General features: G+C 38.2%; 2 protein-coding genes across 4 annotated transcripts in view; one reads left to right on the forward strand and one right to left on the reverse strand.

Moving 5' to 3' along the window:
* Positions 1–16,021, reverse strand: part of LOC128698094 (triple QxxK/R motif-containing protein) — a 38,013-nt gene extending 21,992 nt beyond the window's left edge. The window contains exon 1 of the mRNA XM_070097617.1: positions 15,954–16,021. The gene's annotated coding sequence lies outside the window, so the exon portion shown is untranslated. The remainder of the gene's footprint in view (positions 1–15,953) is intronic.
* A 597-nt stretch (positions 16,022–16,618) lies between these two features.
* The window catches only part of LOC128698096 (sushi domain-containing protein 4), a 63,005-nt gene continuing 53,066 nt past the window's right edge, over positions 16,619–26,557 (forward strand). For 2 of the 3 annotated variants that reach the window (XM_070097618.1, XM_053790200.2), the window contains exons 1-3: positions 16,964–17,075; positions 18,906–19,046; positions 26,289–26,477. In XM_070097618.1, coding sequence (XP_069953719.1) covers positions 18,929–19,046; positions 26,289–26,477 — 307 coding nt within the window. In that variant the 5' untranslated portion in view covers positions 16,964–17,075; positions 18,906–18,928. Of the gene's footprint in view, positions 16,658–16,963; positions 17,076–18,905; positions 19,047–26,288; positions 26,478–26,557 lie in introns of those variants that run through there. The other variant, XM_053790199.2, reaches the window with a different exon arrangement.

Here is a 26,557-nt window from a genome sequence, read left to right on the forward strand (position 1 = left end):
AGATCCACGTTCGGAGTGCTATGCGAGCGAATGTAGATCTACTTTTGGACAGTTTTAGGGGTTAAAGTGCAGGCTGGTTTTTTAATACACATTTTAGGTCCTTTGATTTGTATGGAGTGAATGCTCAGTTTGAGTCATACATATGGAGCATTATATTTCTATATTATTACATTATATTACATTATACAGTGGAACCTTGGTTTTCGTATGCCCTGGTTTGTATGTAAAACTAGTTATTCTCTATAAAATGTATTTTTTGTTAATATTTTTGGGTGTCTGGAACAGATTAATTGGATTTATGTTATTTCTTATGGAAAATACACCTACCATCTGACTTACAACCTGCTCGACTTACGACCACTCGACTTACGACCGTGTTTTTTATGCCAAATTTCTGGGAAATAAACAACTATTTGTGTTGTACACAGTGTTTATCCTAAACTTTACAGTATAAAATACAGTACTAACAACATAAAAAGTAAAGTAAAACATGAAATACCAAAATAAAACAATAAAATAGTCATTACAAAAATGTTTTGTTGATATTCAGTAGTAAAGTTCGACTTATGACCATTTCGACTTACGACCGGTTTCTCGGAACCGAACTCGGTCATAAGTCGGATGGTAGGTGTATTAACAAAAAATACATCTTATAGAGAATAACTATAGTTTTACATACAAACTAGGGCATACAAAAATCGAGGTTCCACTGTATTTTATTATACAGGTCCACATCCCTTTATCCGAAACCCTTGGGGCCAGTAGTGTTTCGAATTTCAGAATTTTTCAATTTTCAGAATGAAGGTGATGTCTAGGGCAGTACCCCATAATCAAACATTAACACTGCAGCAAAAATGTATGAATGCTCACATTAAGTGGTATAAATAAAGACTACAAATACAGTGGACCCTCGACCAACGCTGGCATCGTCTAACGTTAAATCCGACTAGCAATACATTTTAACGCAAAAATTTTGCCTCGACTATCGCTAAAAAGTCCGACCAATGCTATTCGTTCTGTTTGAGACACGTCCACTTTGGCCTGAGCGCGCCTCACTTGTCCCGTGGGTGCCAGTGTTTACAAGCCAGCCAGCCACCACGATCTCATCCAAACATACAATCGGAACATTTCATATTATCACGAGTCCTAATGGAAGGGGATTCCCCTTCTAAACACTAAGACCATCAACACTCTCCCCTCCTCCCATCCCATCAATCATCACCAGATCTTCAATAAAGGTAAGTGTCATGTAACTGTGCATGTCTTCTTCAGTTTGTGTGTATTAAAATTAATATTTCATGCAGTAAAAACAATTTTTTTTCATACTCTGGGGTGTCCTGCACGGATTAATTTGATTTCCATTATTTCTTATGGGGAAAATTAACTTGACTAACGATAATTTTGACTAACGATGAGCTCTCAGGAACGGATTAATAGCGTTAGTCGAGGGTCCACTGTACTACTATGGTTTATTTATAAAGTAATATATTGATAAATGAAATAATGGGATAATTATAGATCAGGAACATGATTCTCAAGATGATTGACAGATGGCATTTTTAAAGACTTCTTCAAGTGTCATCTGTCTTATTAACATAGGTTTCTGTCTAAGCAATCTCTCTTTAACTGAGTAAATTGCTATAATCTCTTGCTCACTGATAAATGTACATTGTTCAAGGCCAGCAATTAACTGATCACACACTTTCACCATATTGTCTATGGGGACTTTTTCACCTGTGTTCAAAATGTCATCATCATCATCATCCTATTTTTCATTAGTTTTTGGTCATCACTATCACTATATGTAATACTTCAGTAACTTGTCTTTCTGTTTCTTTAAATCATAAACAGTGGTAGTTTCAACATGGCAGCATTGGAGTTATGTAGAGATGACTGATGCTCCACACTCCACGAAAAAGCTTTGATTTTTGGAATTTTTGGAATTTCAGAATTTCGGATAAAGGGACGTGGACTTGTATTACATTATTATATTACATGATATTTCTAGTGCTATTAATAGGTGATCTGTTGGTGCTTAAAGGAAGATGTTGAGGATTGTTCTAAAGTCTATTTTTATTTGTGAATAATTACTGGGGCAGAAGCTTATATAAATAAGGCTATAGTGTTTGTCTCCATATCTGAAACATCGACAACCACTTCTGTAAAGGGATTCATGAAATCGTAATAACACAATTGCAAACAAAACACGGAATGGGTGGCGACTGAACCCATGATAAGTGAGTTGAGGACTCACTTGCCATGGGTTCAATCCCCGCTCATTGAGTGGTTTGCAGAGGGAGACTGTGGAGGACTCCAGACAGGTGCAAAAGAAGATAAAGAAGACAGATATGATGAATCAGCAGTATTAGCAGAAAGGCAAGAAGACTCTGGATGATTAGTAGTCTTTTAATAAATATAAGAGTTGGAAGCAGATGAAGACTGCACCATCCTGAAAGTTTGGATACAGAGTGAAGACACGTGGTTCACAACAAAGGACCTGAATTCAATCCTGGCTAGAAAGGGACCACTGGGCATGTTTACTAATACCCTGTACCTAATAATAATAATAATATATAGAAAGCCCCTTGTTATGTAGAGCATTTTGGGCAAATTAGGTCAATTTTGTCCCAGGATGCAACCCACACCAGTCGATTAACACCCAGGTACCTATTTTACTGATGGGTGAACATGGACAGAAGGTGTCTTAAGGAAACACGTCTGAATGTTTCCAGTTGTACCGGGTATCGACCCCCAGACCTCAGGGTGTGAGCTGAGTGAGATAGCGGTTGAGCTATGGACACCTGTTGCTCCTGCTCACCTAGCAGGAATACGTGGGCACACGTGTTCAAATTCGAATATTTTATATCTTTTATGGAGTATACAGATAATATTGTAGGCATAAAAGAAAGTCACTAGCATGCAGTGCATTTCTTGCAAACTAATCCTAATGCTTAAAAACTATTTAAGAACTAGACACACATTATTAAGGAGGAGTTATTAAATGTACAAAAAAGAGAGATAAGTAAATGAACAATAGTACAATTTTAAAAGTATGCATCAATACTTCAGACTGATTCAATGATCTTCAGTTAAGTAGGATTTCTTAAGCAGTTAACTACTATTGTAAAAGGTAGCAAATGTATGAATGGCACAATTTAAGGTATGATTTGTTAGGTGACTGTTGTGGATCGCATCCTGAGGAAGCAGACTAAAGAATCCTAACGGAAACAGGCCATATATGTATAATGACCTTAAGTTATTCTAGGTTACTAACCCTCTGGGTTAAGTATCTGAATAAGATCTTCAACCATGTATAGGGACCCCATGGAAATAAATCTTTTATTTAGTTATTGAAGGGATATCACAGACTGTCATCTTAACTTGACACTTCTACATGACTATGAATTTTTCCTTACTGAAATGAACTTCAATAAGCAAGTATGATGCTGACCTCAATAATAAACCAATCAATCATTCGATTATTTGAATATATACATTGACTGTCAAGCTGGGAAGATTTGCATTAAGTTTTTTGAACTATTCTTTTATGCACGTATAAACAGTACATTGCTTAGGGCAGGGAAGGAAAGCAATATGATTATTATTATTTTCATTGGTCATAGAGCACCTAAGTAGGGTTGAGAAGCTTAAATTCTCTGGATCAAGAGCCCTTCACTGACATCGTGGCATCCTCTTCCCTGAAAGTGAAAAGATTTTATTTGGATTATTAACCCAAAAGGTTAGTGATCCAGGATAACCCAAGAAACGTACCTTGTAACAGTGGTTATCACACTAGGCTCACTACCAATAGCACATGGGGTCGAACCCCACATAATTGCTACATATGGTGAAGGGGATAAAATAGCATATTGAAAATATCTTGCCGAGACAGGACTTGCAACAATGGATTCAAACTGGAGAAATTTAGATGAGAAATAACATGAGGAAGTTCTGGTTTGGCAATCGAGTTGAAGATCAGTGACAAACTCCCAGGCAGTGTACTTGAAGTGAGAACTTTTGGTAGCTTTAAATATAGGTTATATAGGCATACGTATAAGTTGGTATGAGTTAGGCCTGCCTACCATGGGCCAATAGGCCTACTGCAGTGTTACTTCATATGTGGTCTCATGTATAACCAGTCTATGCAGATTAGATTTTTTTAGATTTTGCCACCGAAGTGGCTAGTTTATTGTGCACCCCATATCCATCCTGTGGACGGTAGCGCGAGAGCATATGGATACACAAAAGGCCTAGGAACTAGGCCCCAAAGGGTTAACATGAATACATATGGATTTATATCTACATATCTATAGTTCACTTATCTGTTACAAGCAAATTTAGGAAATTTGCTTAGTATATCTGGTATCTTATTTTCATTAATAAGATATCTTGACATGTCACATAGGTTATTATACTGTCTGTCTCTGTATTCCTCAATAAGTGGACAATTAAGCACATAGTGTTCAAGAGAGTGACCATATGCCTGATCACATAATTTACATTTAGTTTGATCATCATCTGTGTGTCTCCCAAACTGCCAGAAGTACTTGTAACCAAGCCTAAGCCTGGCTATTACAACATCAGTCAGTCTGTTCACATCGCAAGTTGCTCCATAAACATACTTATCTACGTTCATGTTATCATAGTGGGTTATAGATCTACTCAGGCTTCTAACTGCATTCCTATAACAATCATTTTCATTATTTACTTCTCTCCTAATATTATTCCTAATGCTAGACACAGTTATACCAAAGTTATATTCTACATTCTCCTTTTGGGTACTCTTTTTGGCTAACATATCAACTTTATCATGAAGGAGTAATCCAATGTGTGATGGGATCCATAGCAATTGTACATTAATTCCTTTGTCCCTAATTTTTGAGTATCTTTACCTGGCTTCTCCAATGAGCATGTTGTTGGAGTCATTATATGAGTCAAGAGCCTTCAATGATGACATAGAATCAGTAATGATGATAGAGTCAAGCTCAGTGTCATAGGTTAGCTTTAGCACCATTAGGATTGCAAACAATTCAGTTTGCAGTGTAGACGCCAAATTGTTAATTCTTATGCCTAACTCAACAAATTTATTATCGTTCTTAACTAGGGAGGTGGCAACAAGAGCAGATGCAGCCCTGCCAGAAGACTCCTGTTTAGATCCATCAGTGTATATAACTTGTGATAACTTATTACTACCAGCTAGGTGAGAAATTTCTTCTTGAGCAGTTGCTCTAACAAGAGATTTAAGGAAGGGATTACTAGCAATGATATAAATTATCATTATCACTTGCTGTCCCTGTTATTTATTATTTATTAACACATCAGCCATTTCCCACCAAGGCAGGGTGGCCCAAAAAAGAAAAACTTTCATCATCATTCACTCCATCACTGTCTTGTCAGAGGTGTGCTTACACTACAGTTATAAAACTGCAATATTAACACCCCTCCTACAGAGTGCTGGCACTGTACTTCCCATCTCCAGGAATCAAGTCCAGCCTGCAGTTTCCCTGAGACCCTTCATAAAGGATTTCAGGGAAACTGCAGGCTGTCAAGTCCTAAAAACCATTTGTCTCCATTTGCTCCTATCTAACACGCTCATGCATGCCTGCTGGAAGTCCAAGCCCCTCGCACACAAAACTTCCTTTACCCCCCTCCCTCCAACCTTTCTTTCCTAGGCTGACCCCCTACATTCTCGAAGTCATTCTATTTCGTTCCATCTTCTCTACATGTTCAAACCATCTCAATAAACCCTCCTCAGCCCTTTGGATTATAGTTTTGGTAATCCTGTACCTCCTCCTAATTTCACACCACACATTGCCCTCAGGCATGACATCTCTACTGCCTCCAGCCTTCTCCATGTTGCAACATTCACAACCCATGCCTGACACCCATACATGAGCATTGGTATAACTATACTCTCATACATTCCCCTCTTTGCTTTCATGGATAAAGTTCTGTCTCCACAGACTCCTCAGTTCACCACTCACCTTTCTCCCCTTGTCCATTCTATGATTCACCTTATCTTTCATAGACCCATCTGCTGACACATCTACTTCCAAATATCTGAATATATTCACCTCCTCCATACTCTGTCCCTGTTGCCTTGTGGTAAATAGATACCTGTGTGTTAGTCTACCTTTGAGGGTTGCATCCTGGGGTGGAACTAAAACAGGACCCTGGTGGAAATAGGCCACAATGAGTGGCTTTACAGGGTTATCCTGGGTTGTCAATCCATCATGGTTAATTATTCAAATAAAGCCTCCAGTCTGGTTTATAATTAATTTGGTTCTTTAGTCTTTTTTCCCAGGATGCAACTCACAAGAGTTCACTAACACCCAGGTACCTACTTACTGCTCAGTGAACAGAGGCAAAAGGTGTAAGGAACCATACATGGAGCACAGACTTGGGGGACAAAAGCTGGAAATCTCACTCAAGGATAAGGATCTTGGGTGAGTATCATAATGAGCACATTCCCTGAGATGCACATCAACCAAATAACTGCCAAAGCAAATGCATGCCTGGCAAATCTAAGAATAGTATTTTGACATTTGGGTAAGAGGTTATTCATGACACTGTACACCATGTAAGTTAGGCCCATAGTGGAGTATGAGGCACCAATATGGAGCCCACACCTGGTCAAGAATATCAAGAAATTCCAGAAAGTGCAGAGGTTTGCAACAAGACTAGTCCCAGAGCTAATGAGGAGAGGTTAAGGGAACTCAACCCGATGACACACGAGAGATAGGAGACACATGATAACGATGTACAAAATGCTGAGAGGAATTGACAAGGTGGACAGGGACAGAATGTTTCAGAGATGAGACACAACTAGAAGCTGAAAACTCAGATGAGCCACAGAGATGTTAGGAAGCATTTCTTCAGCCATAGAGTTGTCAGGAAGTGGAACAATCTGGAGAGTGATGTAGTGGAGGCAGGACCCATACACAGCTTTAAGAAGAGGTATGATAAGGCTCTTGGAGCAGGGAGAGAGTGGACCTAGTAGCAACCAGTGATGTGGCAGGGACAGGAACTGTGAATCGACCCTTGCAACTATATATAGGCGAGTACATGCTGTCTCCATCCTTACTGGGTTTGAACCCAGGTCTTTTAGATGTGAGCCGAGGGTGCTACCACGAGTGCTTATTTAGGCCACATACGCATAATTGTAAACTATTAATGTTTTATATGATAAATTACACAGAATTTAACCTAAAATAACACAAAATAGGATCAAGCACTGTAATTTATTTCCATCTGGATTTACGTTGTTTTATGTGGTAAATTATGGAAAATTTAATTTGGGACAACCCATATACAGTGAGTATTTTCATTGGGGTACCTATCAGTTTATGTTAGTCATGAAGGAGCGCTAAACCCGTTCGAGTCATGTTACACCCTCAACGCCTCATTTAGCACCACTGTCTCTCACTATTATTTATATCTATAGAGATATATGGCCAAATAACCTCACATGTGTGTATAATATTGGTATATAAGCGCTCCATACCTCTGATATGTGTGTTTAAGTTAGGATCACTTGGTTAACTTGGTGAAGCTCAGTAAACTATCATACATCCTCACTACACTTGTTATACCACAATGTTAATAACTTTATTTAGGTATACTTCCACATTTTTGGATCATTACAGGTGTCTTATCTATTAATATGTATAAATTACTCAAGATAACTCCCACAAAAAAACTCAATTATTTCCTTCAAGGAAGGTTCCTTGATGTTGGTGAGGGGCTCTTGATTTAGGGAATTGGATCTGTGCTCCAGTTCCCCGAATTAAGCCTGAATGCCTTCCACATCTCCCCCAGGCGCTGTATAATCCTCCGGGTTTAGCGGTTCCCCCTTGATTATAATAATAATAATCCACGGGTCCGGTGGCCTGGCGGCTAAAGCTCCCGCTTCACACACGGAGGGCCAGGGTTCGATTCCCGGCGGGTGGGAACATTTCGACACGTTTCCTTACACCTGTTGTCCTGTTCACCTAGCAGCAAATAGGTACCTGGGTGTTAGTCGACTGGTATGGGTCTCATCCTGGGGGACAAGATTAAGGACCCCAATGGAAATAAGTCAGACAGTCCTCGATGACGCACTGACTTTCTTGGGTTATCCTGGGTGGCTAACCCTCCGGGGTTAAAAATCCGAACGAAATCTTATATTACATAGTCAAAATCAGTTATCATCACTGACAGTAAAACAAAATAAGGAGAGTAAATCAATTAAGTAAGTAAGTAAGCTTTAGTTATATAACTATTAAGCTGAGAAAAAGTAAGTTCAATATAACTTGTACGAATATTAACTATGTCATTAATAACTTCAATGGAAATGTCACCTGACCTTTTTTGGGTTATCCTAGGTGGTTTACATATATTATTATACAAGACAATTTAATCATCCAAAGATTGTGTAATTGTACCCGAATGAACGTACTGACTTACCAAGGACACAGAGGGAAATAAGTCATTTTTTCTAACTTTTTTTTTTTTTTTTGGGGGGGGGGGAGGGGTTATCCGAGGTAATTTACGCATGTTACTATCAAATATTATCTCTCGGTCCACAGCAGGATTCGAACCTGCAGACTGTGTCAGAGTACACAGAGTACTTTGGCCACTGAGTGGATAAAGTACTTTGTACTCTTGACAGTGTGCAGGTTCGAATCCTGCTGTGGACTGAGATAATAATAATAATAATGGGGGAACGCTGAACCCGTAGGATTATACAGCGCATGCGGGGGGGATGGAAGGTATTTATTTATTTATTTATTTATTTATTTATTTAGAAATTTAAGCATACATACAGAGGTACAAAAAATACAGGTAAGAGCAGCATGCCAAAGCCACTTATATGCATAGCATTATGGGCTGGCTTAAAATTAACTTAAGATTAACTAAGCAATGATGAAATCAGTGATAAAACATTATTGTAAACAGATAACTATAAAGCACAAATGAGTATTACAAAGACAGGTCATATGGTTGCATGCATTGCTGTACATTCAGTAGAATGGAGTATTCTGTTAGGTAGTGTATTTAAAAAAGTAACAAAGTTAGATTGGGTCTTAGGTTTAACATTTGTGTGATATAATTGTGAGAAACATTTAAGATATACAATTTATAAGGTTCAGTTATTCAGTATTTATTTGGTTTTGAGTGAGTAAGTGATCTTTGAGAAGAGACTTGAATTTATAAACAGGTAGTGTTTCTTTTATATTTACAGGTAATGAATTCCAGATTTTAGGGCCTTTTATGTGCATTGAGTTTTTGCATAGCGTGAGATGGACACGAGGAACATCAAAGAGTGATCTGTGCCTTGTGTTATGGTCATGTGTTCTGTTGAGGTTGGCAAGGAGATGTTTGAGGGGAGGGTTAATATCAGAGTTAAGTGTTCTATGTATGTAATAGTTGCAATAATAAGTATGGATGTTTTGTATGGTGAGTAGGTTGAGTGTTTTGAATATTGGTGGAGTGTGTTGCCTGTAGTGAGAATTTGTTATCATTCTAACTGCAGCCTTTTGTTGGGTAATTAGTGGTCTGAGATGGTTAATTGTTGTTGAGCCCCATGCACAAATTCCATAGGTGAGATAGGGGTAAATAAGAGAGTGATATAGGGCCAGGAGGGCTGACTGTGGAACATAGTACCGTATCTTCGATAGTATGCCTACAGTCTTAGAAATTTTCTTAGAAATTTGTTGTATATGTGTATGAAATTTGAGTCTATTATCGAGGTGGATTCCTAGGAATTTTCCCTCTGTTCGCTTTGTGATAGGTGATCCGTTTATTGTTATGTTAAGAGGTACATCTGTAGCTCTGTTACCAAACTGAATGAAGTAGGTTTTGTCAATGTTTAGTGTAAGTTTGTTAGTCCTCATCCAGGTAGATATTTTCTGTAATTCGGTGTTTACAGTATTGGCTAGCGTGACTGGGCTCGGGTGAGAGAAGACGTATGTAGTGTCATCTGCAAAAAGTGTGGGTTTGAGTAATTGCGAAGCATTTGGTAGGTCATTTATGTATAGGAGAAAGAGAAGAGGGCCAAGGACACTTCCCTGTGGGACACCAACTGTAATTGGTTGTGCGGAAGAGGCTCAATTCAGAGAACTGGAGCACAGATAGGCTGGAATATTGCTGCACTCTAACAGCACCTTTCAAGGCAGGTGAAATTGCCGACCTAGAAAATGTACAGAGAACTTTCACGGCGCGCATAACGGAGATAAAACACCTCAATTACTGGGAGCGCTTGAGGTTTCTAAACCTGTATTCCCTGGAACGCAGGAGGGAGAGATACATGATTATATACACCTGGAAAATCCTAGAGGGACTAGTACCGAACTTGCACACGAAAATCACTCACTACGAAAGCAAAAGACTTGGCAGACGATGCACCATCCCCCCAATGAAAAGCAGGGGTGTCACTAGCACGTTAAGAGACCATACAATAAGTGTCAGGGGCCCGAGACTGTTCAACTGCCTCCCAGCACACATAAGGGGGATGACCAACAGACCCCTGGCAGTCTTCAAGCTGGCACTGGATAAGCACCTAAAGTCAGTTCCTGATCAGCCGGGCTGTGGCTCGTACGTTGGTTTGCGTGCAGCCAGCAGCAACAGCCTGGTTGATCAGGGGCTGATCCACCAGGAGGCCTGGTCACAGACCGGGCCGCGGGGGCGTTGACCCCCGAAACTCTCTCCAGGTAAACAGATCCAATTCCCAAGATCAAGAGCCCCTCCCCAGCATCAAGGAACCTCCCTTGAGGGGTGCGGACTGATAATGTTTCCTAAAAGTTCAACCGTTTGCGAATTGTTAAGCATATGTTACTATGTATGATAACTGTACTTATACCTAAATAAACATTCTTACGCAGGGGCGGACTTACAGTGAAGCTTAAACTATTAATAACCCAACATAAAGCTTAACTTACTTAACTTTCACTTATTTACCTTTAACTTACATTTACTTACCTTATCCTACCTTACCTTACATTTACTTACCTTAGACTTACTTAACTTACATTTATTCACCTAACTTAAACTTACACTTACTTACCTTGACTTAACTTACACTTACCTTACATTTACTTAACTTACATTTACTTATCTTAACTTACACTTACATTTACTTAACTTGACTTATACACTTACTTACCTTACCTGACTTACACTTACTTAACTTGACTTACACTTACTTACCTTACATTTACTTGACTTACACTTACTTACCTGGAGAGAGTTCCGGGGGTCAACGCCCCCGCGGCCCGGTCTGTGGCCAGGCCTCCTGGTGGATCAGAGCCTGATCAACCAGGCTGTTACTGCTGGCTGCACGCAAACCAACGTACGAGCCACAGCCCGGCTGGTCAGGTACCGACTTTAGGTGCTTGTCCAGTGCCAGCTTGAAGACTGCCAGGGGTCTGTTGGTAATCCCCCTTATGTATGCTGGAAGGCAGTTGAACAGTCTTGGGCCCCTGACACTTATTGTATGGTCTCTTAACGTGCTAGTGACACCCCTGCTTTTCATTGGGGGGATGTTGCATCGTCTGCCAAGTCTTTTGCTTTCGTTGTGAGTGATTTTCGTGTGCAAGTTCGGTACTAGTCCCTCTAGGATTTTCCAGGTGTATATAATCATGTATCTCTCCCGCCTGCATTCCAGGGAGTACATGTTCAGGAACTCCAAGCGCTCCCAGTAACTGAGGTGTTTTATCTCCGTTATGCGCGCCGTGAAGGTTCTCTGTACATTTTCTAGGTCAGCAATTTCACCTGCCTTGAAAGGTGCTGTTAGTGTGCAGCAATATTCCAGCCTAGATAGAACAAGCGACCTGAAGAGTGTCATCATGGGCTTGGCATCCCTAGTTTTGAAGGTTCTCATTATCCATCCTGTCATTTTTCTTGCAGATGCTTACCTTACATTTACTTACGAACATAAGAACATAAGAAAGAACACTGCAACAGGCCTACTGACCCATGTGGAGCAGGTCCATGTCCCCCGGAAGAGCCCAATGACCCACCCAGTCTGGTCACCTCCACTCAAGGAAGGAACACGGCACCAGACCCAGCAGCACCAGGTAGTCAGGTCCAGTTCACACCCACCCACACCCACTCGTGTATTTATCTAACCTATTTTTAAAACTACACAACGTTTTAGCCTCAATAACTGTACTCGGGAGTTTGTTCCACTCATCCACAACTCTATTACCAAACCAGTGCTTTCCTATATCCTTCATGAATCTGAATTTTTTCCAACTTGAAACCATTGCTGCGAGTCCTGTCTTGGCTGGAAATTTTCAGCACGCTGTTTACATCCCCTTTATGTATTCCTGTTTTCCATTTATACACCTCGATCATATCCTCCCTAATTCTACACCTTTCGAGAGAGTGCAGATTCAGGGTCCTCAGTCTATCCTCATAGGGAAGATTTCTGATACATGGGATCATCTTTGTCATCCTCCTCTGTACGTTTTCCAGAGCATTTATATCCATTCTGTAATACGGTGACCAGAACTGAGCAGCATAGTCTAAATGAGGCCTAACCAAGGATATATTGAGTTGAAGAACAACCTGAGGACTTCTATTATTTATACTTCTAGATATGAAGCCAAGAATTCTGCTAGCTTTATTGCGAACACTAATGCACTGTTGTCTTGGTTTTAAATTACTGCTAACCAGAACTCCTAAATCCTTTTCGCAATCAGTAGTATTAAGATCTACATTATTTAGTTTATATGTCTCATGGTTATTTTCCTGTCCAACTTTTAGAACTTTGCATTTGTCTATATTAAACTGCATCTGCCACTTCTTCGACCATTGCATCAGTCTATTCAAATCATCCTGGAGTGCTCTAATGTCCTCATTAGAATGAACTGGACGGCCTATTTTGGTGTCATCAGCAAATTTGCTTATGTCGCTATTTATTCCCTCATCTAAGTCGTTTATGTAAATTGTAAACAACAACGGTCAACGGGCCAAACACTACCTTTGTGGAACACCGCTTGTGACGTGCTCCCATTCTGATTTCTCCCCATTTATGCAAACTCTCTGCTGCCTATTTGTCAGCCATGCCTCAACCCAGGAAAAAATTTCTCCTATTCCGTGTGCCTTAAGTTTCCTCAGTAGCCTCTGATGTGGAACTATATCGAAGCTTTACTGAAGTCCATATACACAATATCATATTCATTACCATGATCTACCTCCTCAAACACCTTAGTGAAAAAATACACAAATAACCCGCACATAAAAGAGAGAAGCTTACGACGACGTTTCGGTCCGACTTGGACCATTTACAAAGTCACACTGACTTAGTAAATGGTCAAAGTCGGACCGAAACGTCGTCGTAAGCTTCTCTCTTTTATGTGCGGGTTATTTGTGTATCGTTCCAGTCACGGTATTGTGCCTTTTTTTGTTACTTAGTGAAAAAAGTTAGTAAATTCGTAAGACAGGGACGCCCCTTTGTAAAAACCGTGTTGAGATTCATTAATCAATCTGTGCCTATCAAGATGGCTACGAATTGCTTCGTCAATTATTGATTCTATAAATTTTCCCACTATGGAGGCAAGGCTTATTGGTCTATAGTTCGAAGCCAAGGACCTGTCACCTGCCTTGTAAATAGGTATTACATTTGTCATTTTCCACTTATCAGGCACTATGCCAGTTTGTAGTGATATGTTAAAAAGATTACCTGGAGTTTACCCGGAGAGAGTTCCGGGGATCAACACCCCCGCGGCCCGATCTGTGACCAGGCCTGGTGGATCAGAGCCTGATCAACCAGGCTGTTACTGCTGGCTGCACGCAATCCAATGTACGAGCCACAGCCCAGCTGGTCAGGTACCGACTTTAGGTGCTTGTCCAGTGCCAGCTTGAAGACTGCCAGGGGTCTATTGGTAATCCCCCTTATGTATGCTGGGAGGCAGTTGAACAGTCTTGGGCCCCTGACACTTATTGTATTGTCTCTTAACGTGCTAGTGACACCCCTGCTTTTCATTGGGGGGATGTTGCATCGTCTGCCAAGTCTTTTGCTTTCGTAGTGAGTGATTTTCGTGTGCAAGTTAGGTACTAGTCCCTCTAGGATTTTCCAGGTGTATATAATCATGTATCTCTCCCACCTCCGTTCCAGGGAGTACAGGTTCAGGAACTTCAAGCGCTCCCAGTAATTGAGGTGTTTTATCTCCGTTATGTGCGCTGTGAAGGTTCTCTGTACATTTTCTAGGTCAGCAATTTCACCTGCCTTGAAAGGTGCTGTTAGTGTGCAGCAATATTCCAGCCTAGATAGAACAAGCGACCTGAAGAGTGTCATCATGGCCTTGGCATCCCTAGTTTTGAAGGTTCTCATTATCCATCCTGTCATTTTTCTAGCAGCTGCAATTGATATAATGTTATGGTCCTTGAAGGTGAGAACCTCCGACATGATCACTCCCAGATCTTTGACGTTTGTTTTTAGCTCTATTTTGTGGCCGGAATTTGTTTTGTACTCTGATGAAGTTTTGATTTCCTCGTGTCTACCATATCGGAGTAATTGAAATTTCTCATCGTTGAACTCATAGTTTAGCCAAATGTACGCTAAGTTCCTCTTTACATTCCTTTAACACCCTTGCAAACAGTTCATCAGGGCCTGGGGATTTGTTAGGTTTTAGTTTCTCTATTTGTCTGAGAACCTTGTCACTAATTACCGCAATCGTAAATAGTTTATTATCCTGTTTTAGATAATTTCTTATTTCAGGAATATCGCTAGTATTTTCCTGGGTGAAAACTGAGAGGAAGTAGGTATTGAGAATTTCACACATATCCTTATCACTGTCAGTGATATGACCAGAGTTACTCTTAAGTGGACCAATCTTGTCCCTAATCTTACTTCTGTACACCTGAAAGAACCCTTTTGGGTTAGTCTTTGAATCCCTTGCGACCTTAGCCTCATAATACCTTTTTGCTTTTCTTATTCCTTTCTTTATTTCTCTTTTTAATTGAATATATTGATTTCTTAACTGCCCATCCCCTCTTTTGATACGCCTATATGTGCCTCTCTTTTGACCAATGAGATGTTTTAATCTATTGTTCATCCATTTGGGTTCATGTTTGTTAGATCTAATTTCCCTACTCGGAACAAAAGTTGTCTGGGCAGCTAGAACTATGCTCTGAAAAACGTCATCTTGGCAACCAACATCACCTACCTGACCCATAGTCAGGCCATCCCAATTTAGCCCACCCAGGTAATTTTTCAGTCCCATGAAGTCGGCCAAGCGAAAATCTGGGACAGAGATTTGATTGCAGTTATCTGGGTAATTCCATTATTAACTTGACTTACATTTACATTTACTTGACTTACTTACCTACCTTACATTTATTTAACTTACACTTACTTACCTTACATTTACTTTACTTGACTTACATACCTTACATGTACTTAACTTGACTTACACTTACTTAGTAACATTTACTTGACTTACACACCTTACATTTACTTAACTTACACTTCCTTGCCTTGAGTTATACTTACATACCTTACATTTACTTAAGATAAGATAAGATTTCGTTCGGATTTTTAACCCCGGAGGGTTAGCCACCCAGGATAACCCAAGAAAGTCAGTGCGTCATCGAGGACTCTGACTTATTTCCATTGGGGTCCTTAATCTTGTCCCCCAGGATGCGACCCACACCAGTCGACTAACACCCAGGTACCTATTTGCTGCTAGGTGAACAGGACAACAGGTGTAAGGAAACGTGTCGAAATGTTTTCACCCGCCGGGAATCGAACCCTAGCCCTCCGTGTGTGAAGCGGGAGCTTTAGCCACCAGGCCACCGGACCACCTACACTTACTTACCTTACATTTACTTACCTTGACTTACACTTACTTATCTTACATTTACTTGACTTACCTTACATTTACTTGCCCTGACTTACACTTATTTACCTTACATTTACTTACCTTACTTACACTTACTTACCTTACATTTACTTAACTTACACTTACCTTAACTTCCCCGGTCGGGGATTGAACCCGGATCCTCAGTGTGCGAGGCGAGGGCACTGCTACCAGGCCACGGGTCCCCGGGACCCCCCCCCACAATAATTATATAAGTATTCCAGATATTTATATAACCAAATACTTATTAACTTATTGTTTTATATTATGAACAGTACGTCTGTAATATCGTTATTAATGGTATATTATCGTACGTACGTAACTCCTGCTGCACTCATTGGTAAGTTAAATAATTATATGATTGATTTTCTAGACATTCTATATAATTTTAAGGTTTTACGATAGTTTTTAATGTAGTAATTATGTAGAATTCAAGTTAGAATAATCTAATAATGTCAAACAATGTGACTTATTTACTCAATATTTTTATTATATCAATCTTTACTCAACATTCATACGTTATTATAAACATTACAATATAATGCTCACGTCCAAGCATGAATTTTAAATTTATAATAATAAAAAATTCTCCATAAATTTTGACAGATTTTAAAAGTAATGTTTGTAAACAAAAGTGAAGAGCATTCCAAATATATATGCTGTTATTATCATAATACTCTATATTCATTGTAATAATTATATCAGTATTTTATATGCTCCAGTATGTATTGATATGCTCAGTGGAATGAAATAACAGAATTAAAATAATCTTAATAGAGGTAATATAATGTCGCCAGTGAATGAACGTCTAGGTAAATCATCTTTAAATGTTTTTATTTAGTTTCAGAAAGTAAATAACTATGTAGGAATATAATATAGCAATGTAATATGACAATCTCAAAGAAGCTACACTTATATACTGTATATACCTAAAAAAAAGTTTATTCTTGTCAGGGTCTCTAAATTGTCTGATGTTCCCAATAAAATGCCTTCAAAAATTTATCAAATAATCGCTTTTCTGATATACATTTGAATGAAAGAAATTATAAAGCGAAATTCTAATTTTGGAGGGCAATTATAAAATACTTGCTTTTAATTTATTAAAGGTGTATACACAAATTGGCGATGAAGATGTAAACAAAAATCTATATTGCAGCAGACCATGTAAACAGTGCTGCCTGGTGCCACCATGGACAAATATACTCTGCATTCTTCCTAGTAACTGCCAAGGTTAGTTGTGGGACACACACACACAATAATTTAAGGGCCAATGACCAGCGGAGAGTGTGTAAATTTAGTCTATATTGATGGGAAGGGAGACAAACAATGCGTGGTGAATTGGGCTTATAGATTACATTTTATAGTTGTTTTAATTGCTTTTAAGATCATTACTGGTGTCTTGGTAATAATACGTTTTTGAAACGATGAACTAAACAACTTTCATGAATTAGCCATGTGCATCACTTTGGTATCTTTTATTTTGAAGAGGTACACATAAGTGCAGTTATTATAAATAGTTTAGCATATGTGTAAATTAGGATAACACAAAAAAGTGAGACGAGTGACTTATTTCCATTGGGGTCCTTGCAGTATCTGAAGTACACATAAATACAGTTACATAAATCATCATATATAGCAGTATATGTGTAGATTATTTAGGATAACCAGAAAAGTCATACAATTTAAAGCCTAGCTGAAAGTTACAGTAGGAATCAGCCATCATTAAAACCTTAATAGTTATAACAGCTAAGTAACTCAACTGTGTGAAGATCAGTTACAGTAAAAGAAGCTACAATAAGAGTAAAGTAAACTGAGTTATTTACATGTACATTAAAAGAAGATCAGCTTACAATAATAGGTAGACAAATTTTAGTTTCAGTTATTAAGTACCTTTTATTTCTCTTCCTAAACTGGCTCATGCTAGGACAGTCTTTGACATGTAGTGGCTTTTTCAATTTAGTATTGAATTGAGTTGAATGTGAAAGGGTCACTGATTGGCAAAACTTCTTCAGAATTGATACACAGGTGTTGCATGTGTCTAATTCATCACTTTGTTGGTAATGATAATAATAATAATAGTTTATTAGGACATGATACATAGTTGTACAAGGTATTATAGTACTTGGGTGTACATGTCAAAATTCCCTTGTATGTAGAGCATTATGGGCAAGCTTAAAATTAACTTAATATAATGAAATTAATTTTAGCTAAGCCATGAGTGGAATTTCTGTGAATGAAAGACAGGTGCAGGACAAAGACTAGTGACGAGTTTATGGTCCAAATTGGCCTGAAACATTGTGATAAGTTTCAGTCCCTTATGTGCGGGTTATTTATGTATATGTGGTGTGGAGCAAGCTTGTTGACGTGTTGAAGTTAACACAGCAGAATTTTGTCAAAATATAAACTTGTTCTGCCACTGAATATTTTCTTCATTACTGGTGACAAAATCTTTTTACATCCATTGGAGTTTACAGATAAAAAATAAACCTGAAACCTTAAGGCACCAAATACTATTAAGGGAGCACAACACCTCAAAGGAGGTTCCTTGATGCTGGTAAGGGGCTCTAGATCCAAGGATTGTGACATGTTTTTCTCCCTTCCTTGGATTGAATTTGACTGCCTCCCATTCCCTAGGAACTGCATGATCCCCTAAATATAATACTAAGGGATTACAAGGCTGTGCTATTGATTTGCCAATATAATGCCCAGACTTCCATCTGATACCAAATACAAGATATATATTTCAAGTATTTTAAGAGCAGAATCTGCAGAACCTGGTGCAGCTTTTGAGTTTGGTTAGTTTATTCATACTGAATGTGTACAAAGGTTTTTCAGTACAGGACATACAAAATTTAAGTAATCTATTGTGCATATATTAATTAATTGCTTTTAGAGCTGTACAAAAACTATAAACTTCTATAATTTTTTCATGCCTTTTTATGATTATTTTATTTCTAAAATTCCTCAAAGGGATTTAAATCTATTGTACTGGGCTCTGCTTGAGAGAGTTGAAAATTCCTTGTGAAAAGTCTTATTATTAGTGGTAATTTTTGTGCGCAGCATATGGTACGATATTACTGAAGATGAAGATGACGCATTCAAGGTGGGCAATGCTGGCTCCTGGGCTGGGGACAATTATTGTGATGCTGACTGGGCATGCTTGTGCTGCCACCATGATCACCCGGACTAACATACCCAGAGGTATGCTAACGTACAATGTCTGTCCTGTATCCTTTTTTGGGGGGAGGGGGGATTTATTTTCAGGGAGCACAACATGTGGATGTTTTAGGGGAATTTTATATTTTTCATGCAGCATATCATATGCAAAATTGAGATTATTTTCATTTTTTTAATCGAAAATAATGAAAAAAAATTATTGTCATTGCATTTGTCAGTAATGATAATTATAATAATAATATGATAATAATAATATGATAATAATAATATGATAATAATATGATAATAATAATAATAATAATAATAATAATAATAATAATAATAATAATAATAATAAGGTAATACAGGTCCTCCATCACAAATTTGGCATCATTGGGACCTGTAGTGTGCTGGATTACTGAGTTTGCCGGATTACAGAGTTAGGTTAGAATACACTTAATAAAATTAACCAACTTGACTTACACAAGAAAGTTCATTGAACATCAGCAAAAATCGAACATTTCCACTACTTTGAGCTCAATTTCAAGGTACTTTTTGTTGTGAAACCAATCAAAATCATATCTATTTCTGTGCTATATTCTCCATTCTATGAAATGAGACCAAAAAAATGAGAATACAACCATAAAAACCATACAAAAATATACATGAAGAGACGGCTAATGGCTGAGAAACGAACTCCCTTATTTATTGTTTTTTTTTTTCATTTTTGCTGTACATTGAGAAGCATCTCTCCATCATACATTGCCCAAGTTTTGATAAGATAGCCCAACAAACAACTGAGAAATTTTTTTTTTACCAAAAATCATATATGGCAAGCCCAAGCCAGGTGCTGGAAATAAGTCACTTTGACTTTTTTGGGTTATCCTATGTTCTCTATACATATGCTGCTATGTATGATAATCTATGTAACTGTATTTGTGTATACCTGAATAAACTTACTTATTTACTTCTATTATGTCGACCGAGTACAGTGGACCCCCGCATACCGTACGCATCACATAACGTTCAATCCGCATACCGCTCGCTTTTATCGCAAAAATTTTGCCTCGCATACCGCTCCAAAACCCGCTCACCGCTCTTCGTCCGAGACGCGTCCAATGTGCGCCCTTAGCCAGCCTCACATGTGCCGCCGGTGGCATTGTTTACCAGCCAGCCTCCGCGGTAACATCCAAGCATACAATCGGAACGTTTCGTATCATTACAGTGTTTTTGGTGATTTTATCTGCAAAATAAGTGACCATGGGCCCCAAGAAAGCTTCTAGTGCCAACCCTACAGCAATAAGGGTGAGAATTACTATAGAGATGAAGAAAAAGATCATTGATAAGTATGAAAGTGGAGTGCGTGTCTCCGAGCTGGCCAGGTTGTATAATAAACCCCAATCAACCATCGCTACTATTGGTGGTACAGCTGCTGCTGCTGCTGTAGCATCGTCTGCTGCTGCTGTAGCATCGTCTGCTGCTGCTGTAGCACTGTCAGCTGCTGCTGCTGCTGCTGTAGCATCGTCTGCTGCTGCTGTAGCATCGTCTGCTGCTGCTGTAGCACTGTCAGCTGCTGCTGCTGCTGCTGTAGCACCGTTGTTGGTGTGGCTTATTGAGAATACCAAGAAACAATTAACCCCAGAGGATTTGCCACCCAGGATAACCCAAAAAAGTCAGTGTCATCGAAGACTGTCTAACTTATTTCCATTGGGGTCCTTAATCTTGTCTCCCAGGATGCAACCCACACCAGTCGACTAACACCCAGGTGAACAGGGAAAAATGCCTGGAACTAGTGCTCATATTGGTGAATTTAAAGCCAGCAAAGGTTGGTTTGAGAGATTTAAGAATCGTAGTGGCATACACAGTGTGATAAGGCCTGTTCTGGAAGAAAATGCCAAACAGGACCTACAGTACTCAGGAGGAAAAGGCACTCCCAGGACACAGTGTCTCATCAGTCATTGCTGCATCTTCAATAAAGGTAAGTGTCATTTATTCTTCATTTAGTAGAGTAGTACATACACAATATATATTGTGCATGTACTACTCTACTATTGTGCATGTATCCTTCTCTTTGTGTGTAGGAAAATGTATATTTCATGTGGTAAATTTTTTTTTTTCATACTTTTGGGTGTCTTGCACGGATTAATTTGATTTCCATTATTTCTTATGGGGAAAATTCATTCGCATACCGATCATTTCGCATAACAATGAGCCCTCTTGCACGGATTAGAGTCGCTATGCGGGGGTCCACTGTACAAGAAACTGCCCATTCACCTATTTCAACTACCCAATAAAATGGTCAGAAATTGGCGATTTGGCCAATTTCACACAAATTTCAACAGATGCCAATTTCAAAATAGGGTCAAACAATGCAGACATTCCTGGCACTAAAATGACATTTTCTCTGTCCGTTAGTCACGTCTCCAGGCCCCTCTTATATTACTCTTGCTTACCATTTGGAATTTTTGTTCACACAAAAAATAGAAGATTTACTGTTATGCAGACTACTGCATTATTGTAATAATTGTATAAATAATATCAACCCATTCTTGACTGTGTATTGGAATTTGGACTGGCAGGCACACACGTATTAAACAGTGACGTCATTTGTTTACTTTTGAACATCTCAAAAGAATGGAACATTTCTGCTACTTTGAGCTCAATTTCAAGGTACTTTTCATCATGAAAGCACTCAAAATCATATCTATTTCTGTAATATTATCTTCCATTCTGTCGAAGGAGACCAAAAAAATGAGAATACAACCATAAAAACCATTCGAAAGTACAGTACAGTAGGGCCCCACTTATACGGCGGGTTAGGTTCCAGGCTCTCGCCGGAAAGCAGACATCGCCGGAAGGCAGAACTCCATTTTTTTCCATTTATAAATGCATATAAATGCCAGTCAACAAGTTTACACTAAATTATATTAAGTTAGTAATAGAACTAGGCATTAAAAACACACAAAGTAAAATACAGTCACAGTAAATTCATTACTTATCTTAAAGTATTTGTAATCTTAATGTAGGGAGAGAGGTGAGTAGTACTTATTTGTAGGAAGTCAGGTGCAGGTAGCCCAGGTGTAGGTAACACTGGCTCCCCGTCTCATACTTAATATACGATATTTAAAACATCCCAGAGAGATAAAATGCACATACAGTACACTCATTATTTACCTTAAAATATGTGTAGTCTTAATATAGGAAGAGAGGAGAGTAGTATTTATTTGTATAAAGTCAGTGTAGGTAGCCGGTAGGTGTAGCCTGGGCTACACCTACCGGCTACCTACACTGTGGCCCAGAGCCATATTATTAACATCAACATGCCTTGTTCACTGAATTTAATCATTTCTAACAACTACCTTTAGATACCATCATAAACGAAGGTAGAAGTAATGAATAATTCATGCCGAAAATTGTAAACAAAAGCGGAGTAAGGGAGTGGCTGGGCCAAACGCAGATTCATACACTTTTTCTCTGATGGCTGAGCAGAGAAAACGTAATGTTGTCCCTCCACACAGCTCCACAAGTATTATTATCAGAGCATATAAAATATGCAATAAATGCCAGACAACAAGTTTACACTAACTTATATTAAGTTAGCAATAGAAATAGGCATTAAAAACACAATAAAAGGTAAGATACACACAGATTACACTTACTACTTACCTTAAAATATTAATATTAATGTGTGAGAGGTGAGTGGCAGGGTGTTTATTGAATAAAATCAGAATGGCACACCATCATCCTCTAACTTGGCACTTAAAGCAAGAGGCTTACGACTTCTCTTTTTATTACAGCTAACCTTAGACGCCATTGTCAATGAGAGCCAACTATTTAACGAAAGAGTAAACGAGAGAGAGAACGAGATACAGAGTTGAGACAATGTAAGAACACAAACTGAACAGGTAGTGGACGATCACTTGGTCAGGCGAAATAAATGCGTATTAATATGTGTCTGCTTTTAGTTCATTCACGTCCATTTGTAAGAGTTTGTAAAACATTTACCTCAATATTTTTTTTATTTTAATAATAATTACCTCACAATACAAATACTCTTACATTGTGTACAAGTTGTACAAGTTAGTTCACAATAAACAAACAGCAACACACCATTTTTAGAGTGAATGAAGATAATAATAATAATAATAATAATGATAATATTATTAGTATTAATATTAATAATATTATTATTATTAATATTAATAATAATAATAATAATTATTATTATTATTTATTATAAAAAGCACTAAACCCACAAGGGTCGTGAATTGCTATACATAGAGTAAAGGCATACGAAAAGAATATTTTTCTACAGTTACCCCCCAGTGTTTGACTAGAGAAAACGTAATTCTTCCGACACTACCTACACAGCTATGTAATGGGTTTCATATATAATTTTGAGGAAAATATCATAGATGGATTAATGAAAATGCCTATATTGATGTAAAATAAGACATTTAGTGTGCCCAAGAGTGATTATTATTACGTAGTATTGGCGTCATGAGTAGAGAGAGACTTAGGGATTTTAATGTGTACCTACACACCAGCACAGTGTGTAAGTATATTTAGGTACAGGTACACATAAGTATAATTATCAGAGTACATATAAAATATGCAGTAACTTTAAAACACTTGAAATTTTGGAAAGTTTCCTGGCATAATAGATGTGGTCACTGAAAATGTAAACAAACCGGGTGGGGGGCGCCGTATTTAAAAGACCGCTTGCCGTATAGCAAATTTTGGTCATAATTTGACATCGCCATATTAGCGGAACGCCGTAAGGTGAAACGCCACAAAGCGGGGCCTTACTGTACAGTATACTGTTATGGGGCTGCTAATGGCTGAGAAGTGAACTCTGTTATTTATGGTCTGATTTCTTTCATTTTTTGGTGTACGTTAAGAAGCATCTTTCCATCATACATTGCCCTAGTTTCATTAAGATAGCCCAACAAACAACTGAGAGAGAAAAAATAATAATAATAATAATAATATCTTTATTTACTACACGTACCCGTACATGGTATACAGGCTTAGCTGACATCAGTGACTTACTCCTATATAGAAAGCCCCTTGTTATGCTAAACATTTTAGGCAAATTAGGTCAGTGTCTCAGGAAAAGACCCACACCAGTCCACTAACACCCAGGTACCCATTTACTGATGGGTGAACATAGACAACAAGTGTAAAAAAACATGCCCAATGTTTCTACCCTAGCTGGGAATTGAATATTTACCAAAAATCATATATGGCTAGCCCAAGCCAGGTACTGGAAATAAGCCACTTTGTCTGACTTTTTGGATTATCCTAGGTTCTCTACACATATGCTGCTATGTGTGATAATCTATGTAGAGGAAATAGCTTTTGTGTTTCAGTTTTATGGTGCAGTACGAGTGTACATCACAGTTAGCCCTGTGCTTTACTCTGTTTTTTTCTAATATAATCCCCCAAGACAGGGATAGGGGAATGTCACTTGTATCCCATATCATCTTCATACCTCCATCGAACTGCTCAGTATTATGCCAAATATTATTCAGAAGCAATGTATTACTTAATAAATATTGATCAGAATGATGTATGTTATGACATTCTTGGGAAATATGTGCTCTGGTAAATGGGCATTGTGATTTTTTCCTTATGCCTGCAAATGAAAAAGAAAACCATCTAGTTTCATATAGTCTACACTTAATATTTGCATATGTAGGAAATGTCTCCGATTGTATTCAGCAAAATACAATACTGTGCAGCATGCTTTACTTTTCCTGATAAGTAGATTAATCATAGAGAAAAATATTAAGGTCCCAGCCAAGTGCATGGCTTAGTTTCCAGTTTTCCTTCACAGTATATGAAAAATATATACTGTACTGTAAAGGATAACTCCTGACTTGTATTAATGTAAAATACAATTCTGTATCTGTTTGCATTTTTTATTTATTTATTTATTTTTTTTTTTGTTGTCTATGTAACCTTCTGTCAGGTCTGTATTTACACATATGCTCAAGCAGTTGGTTTTTAAGGCTTGGAATCTGAGAGCAGTATTAACCTTTTCAGGGTTTCGGCTGTACTGGTACGGCTTACGTGCCAGGGTCCTTGACGTACTAGTACGCATAAATTCTAACGCCCTCAAATCTAGTGAGAGAAAGCTGGTAGGCCTACATATGAAAGAATGGGTCTATGTGGTCCGTGTGCGCAGTATAAAAAAAATCCTGCACCACATAGTGCGTAATGAGAAAAAAAAAACTTTGACCGTGTTTTTTTGGATTAAAACAGCAACTTTGCACTGTACTTTCGTATGGTATTTATTGTTGTATTCTAGTTTTCCTGGTCTCATTTTATAGAATGAAAGACATATTACAGAAATTGAGATGATTTTGACTGGTTTTACAATTAAAGTACCTTGAAATTGAGCTCAAAGTAGCAGAAATGTTCGATTTTTACCAAAGTTCAAAAGTAAACAAATCATGCTAAGCGTCCAATACACATCAACTGGTGAGTCTAATATTCTTTCACAAGTGCTCTGATATTATTTATACCATTTCTACACTAATTCAGTAGTCTGCATAACAGTAAATCTTCTGTTTTTTTTGTGAGAATAAAAATTCAAAGTGGAAAGCATAAGAATGTAAGAGGGGCATGGGGATGTGACTAATGAACAGAGGAAATGTTATTTTAGTGCCAGGAATGTCTTTCTTGTTTTTTCTGGACCCTATTTGGAAATTGGCATCTTTTGAAATTTGTGTGAAATTGGCAAAATTGCTAAATTTTGACCACTGTATTGGATAGTTGAAATCGGTAAATGGGTGGTTTCTTGTACTCATTCGATAGGAAAAATGGAGTTCTAGCAAAATAGTTAGGATTTTTGTCGACTAGTACACTGGAATTGGCCGAAAATAGGGCTCAAAGTGGGCAAAATCGCCGATGCATAAACATCGTTGAGACCGCTAACTTCGCGAGAGCATAAGTCCGTAAGTTTTCCATCAAATTTCATACTTTTGGTGTCATTATGATTGGAAAAAGATTCTCTATCTTTTCATAAGAAAAATAATTTTTTTTTTTTTGAAATTTGGGGGACCCTGAGAACAAGTCTGGGAGAGGGCCTGTGGACCCTGAAAGGATTAAGGCTGCTGACCGGCCCTAGCGTCAACTTTTATTAATTTTTTTCAGTACAATATCCTGCATCATCAGGGTATAGTGTTTCTCTTCAAAACAGGAGGACAGTGATATATAATAAATCTTCGCATTCATTTTGTTTTATGGTTCTTGTAGTTTTCTATTATTTTTTTCTTTTAGACACGTGTGACCATTCTGCTCTCTTAAATTGGGAAGTGATCCCCTCCAGAGACACTTATAAAATTGGAGAAATTGTGAAGGTTCGATGTTCTGATGGGTATGTCTCCCTGGATGAGTCACATATGCATTGCACTTCAGATGGTACGTGGAAAACTGCTTCTGGCCTCTCTGCTATTCCAGAATGTAAAGGTGAGTTATTATTTGTTGTTTAACTTTAATTTTATGTGTGTTTTAAGCAGTCTCACTCTGGAAATAGCTAATGTTTTGAC

The sequence above is a fragment of the Cherax quadricarinatus genome, chromosome 58, assembly GCF_038502225.1.
Source record: "Cherax quadricarinatus isolate ZL_2023a chromosome 58, ASM3850222v1, whole genome shotgun sequence".
NCBI classification, from domain to species: domain Eukaryota; kingdom Metazoa; phylum Arthropoda; class Malacostraca; order Decapoda; family Parastacidae; genus Cherax; species Cherax quadricarinatus.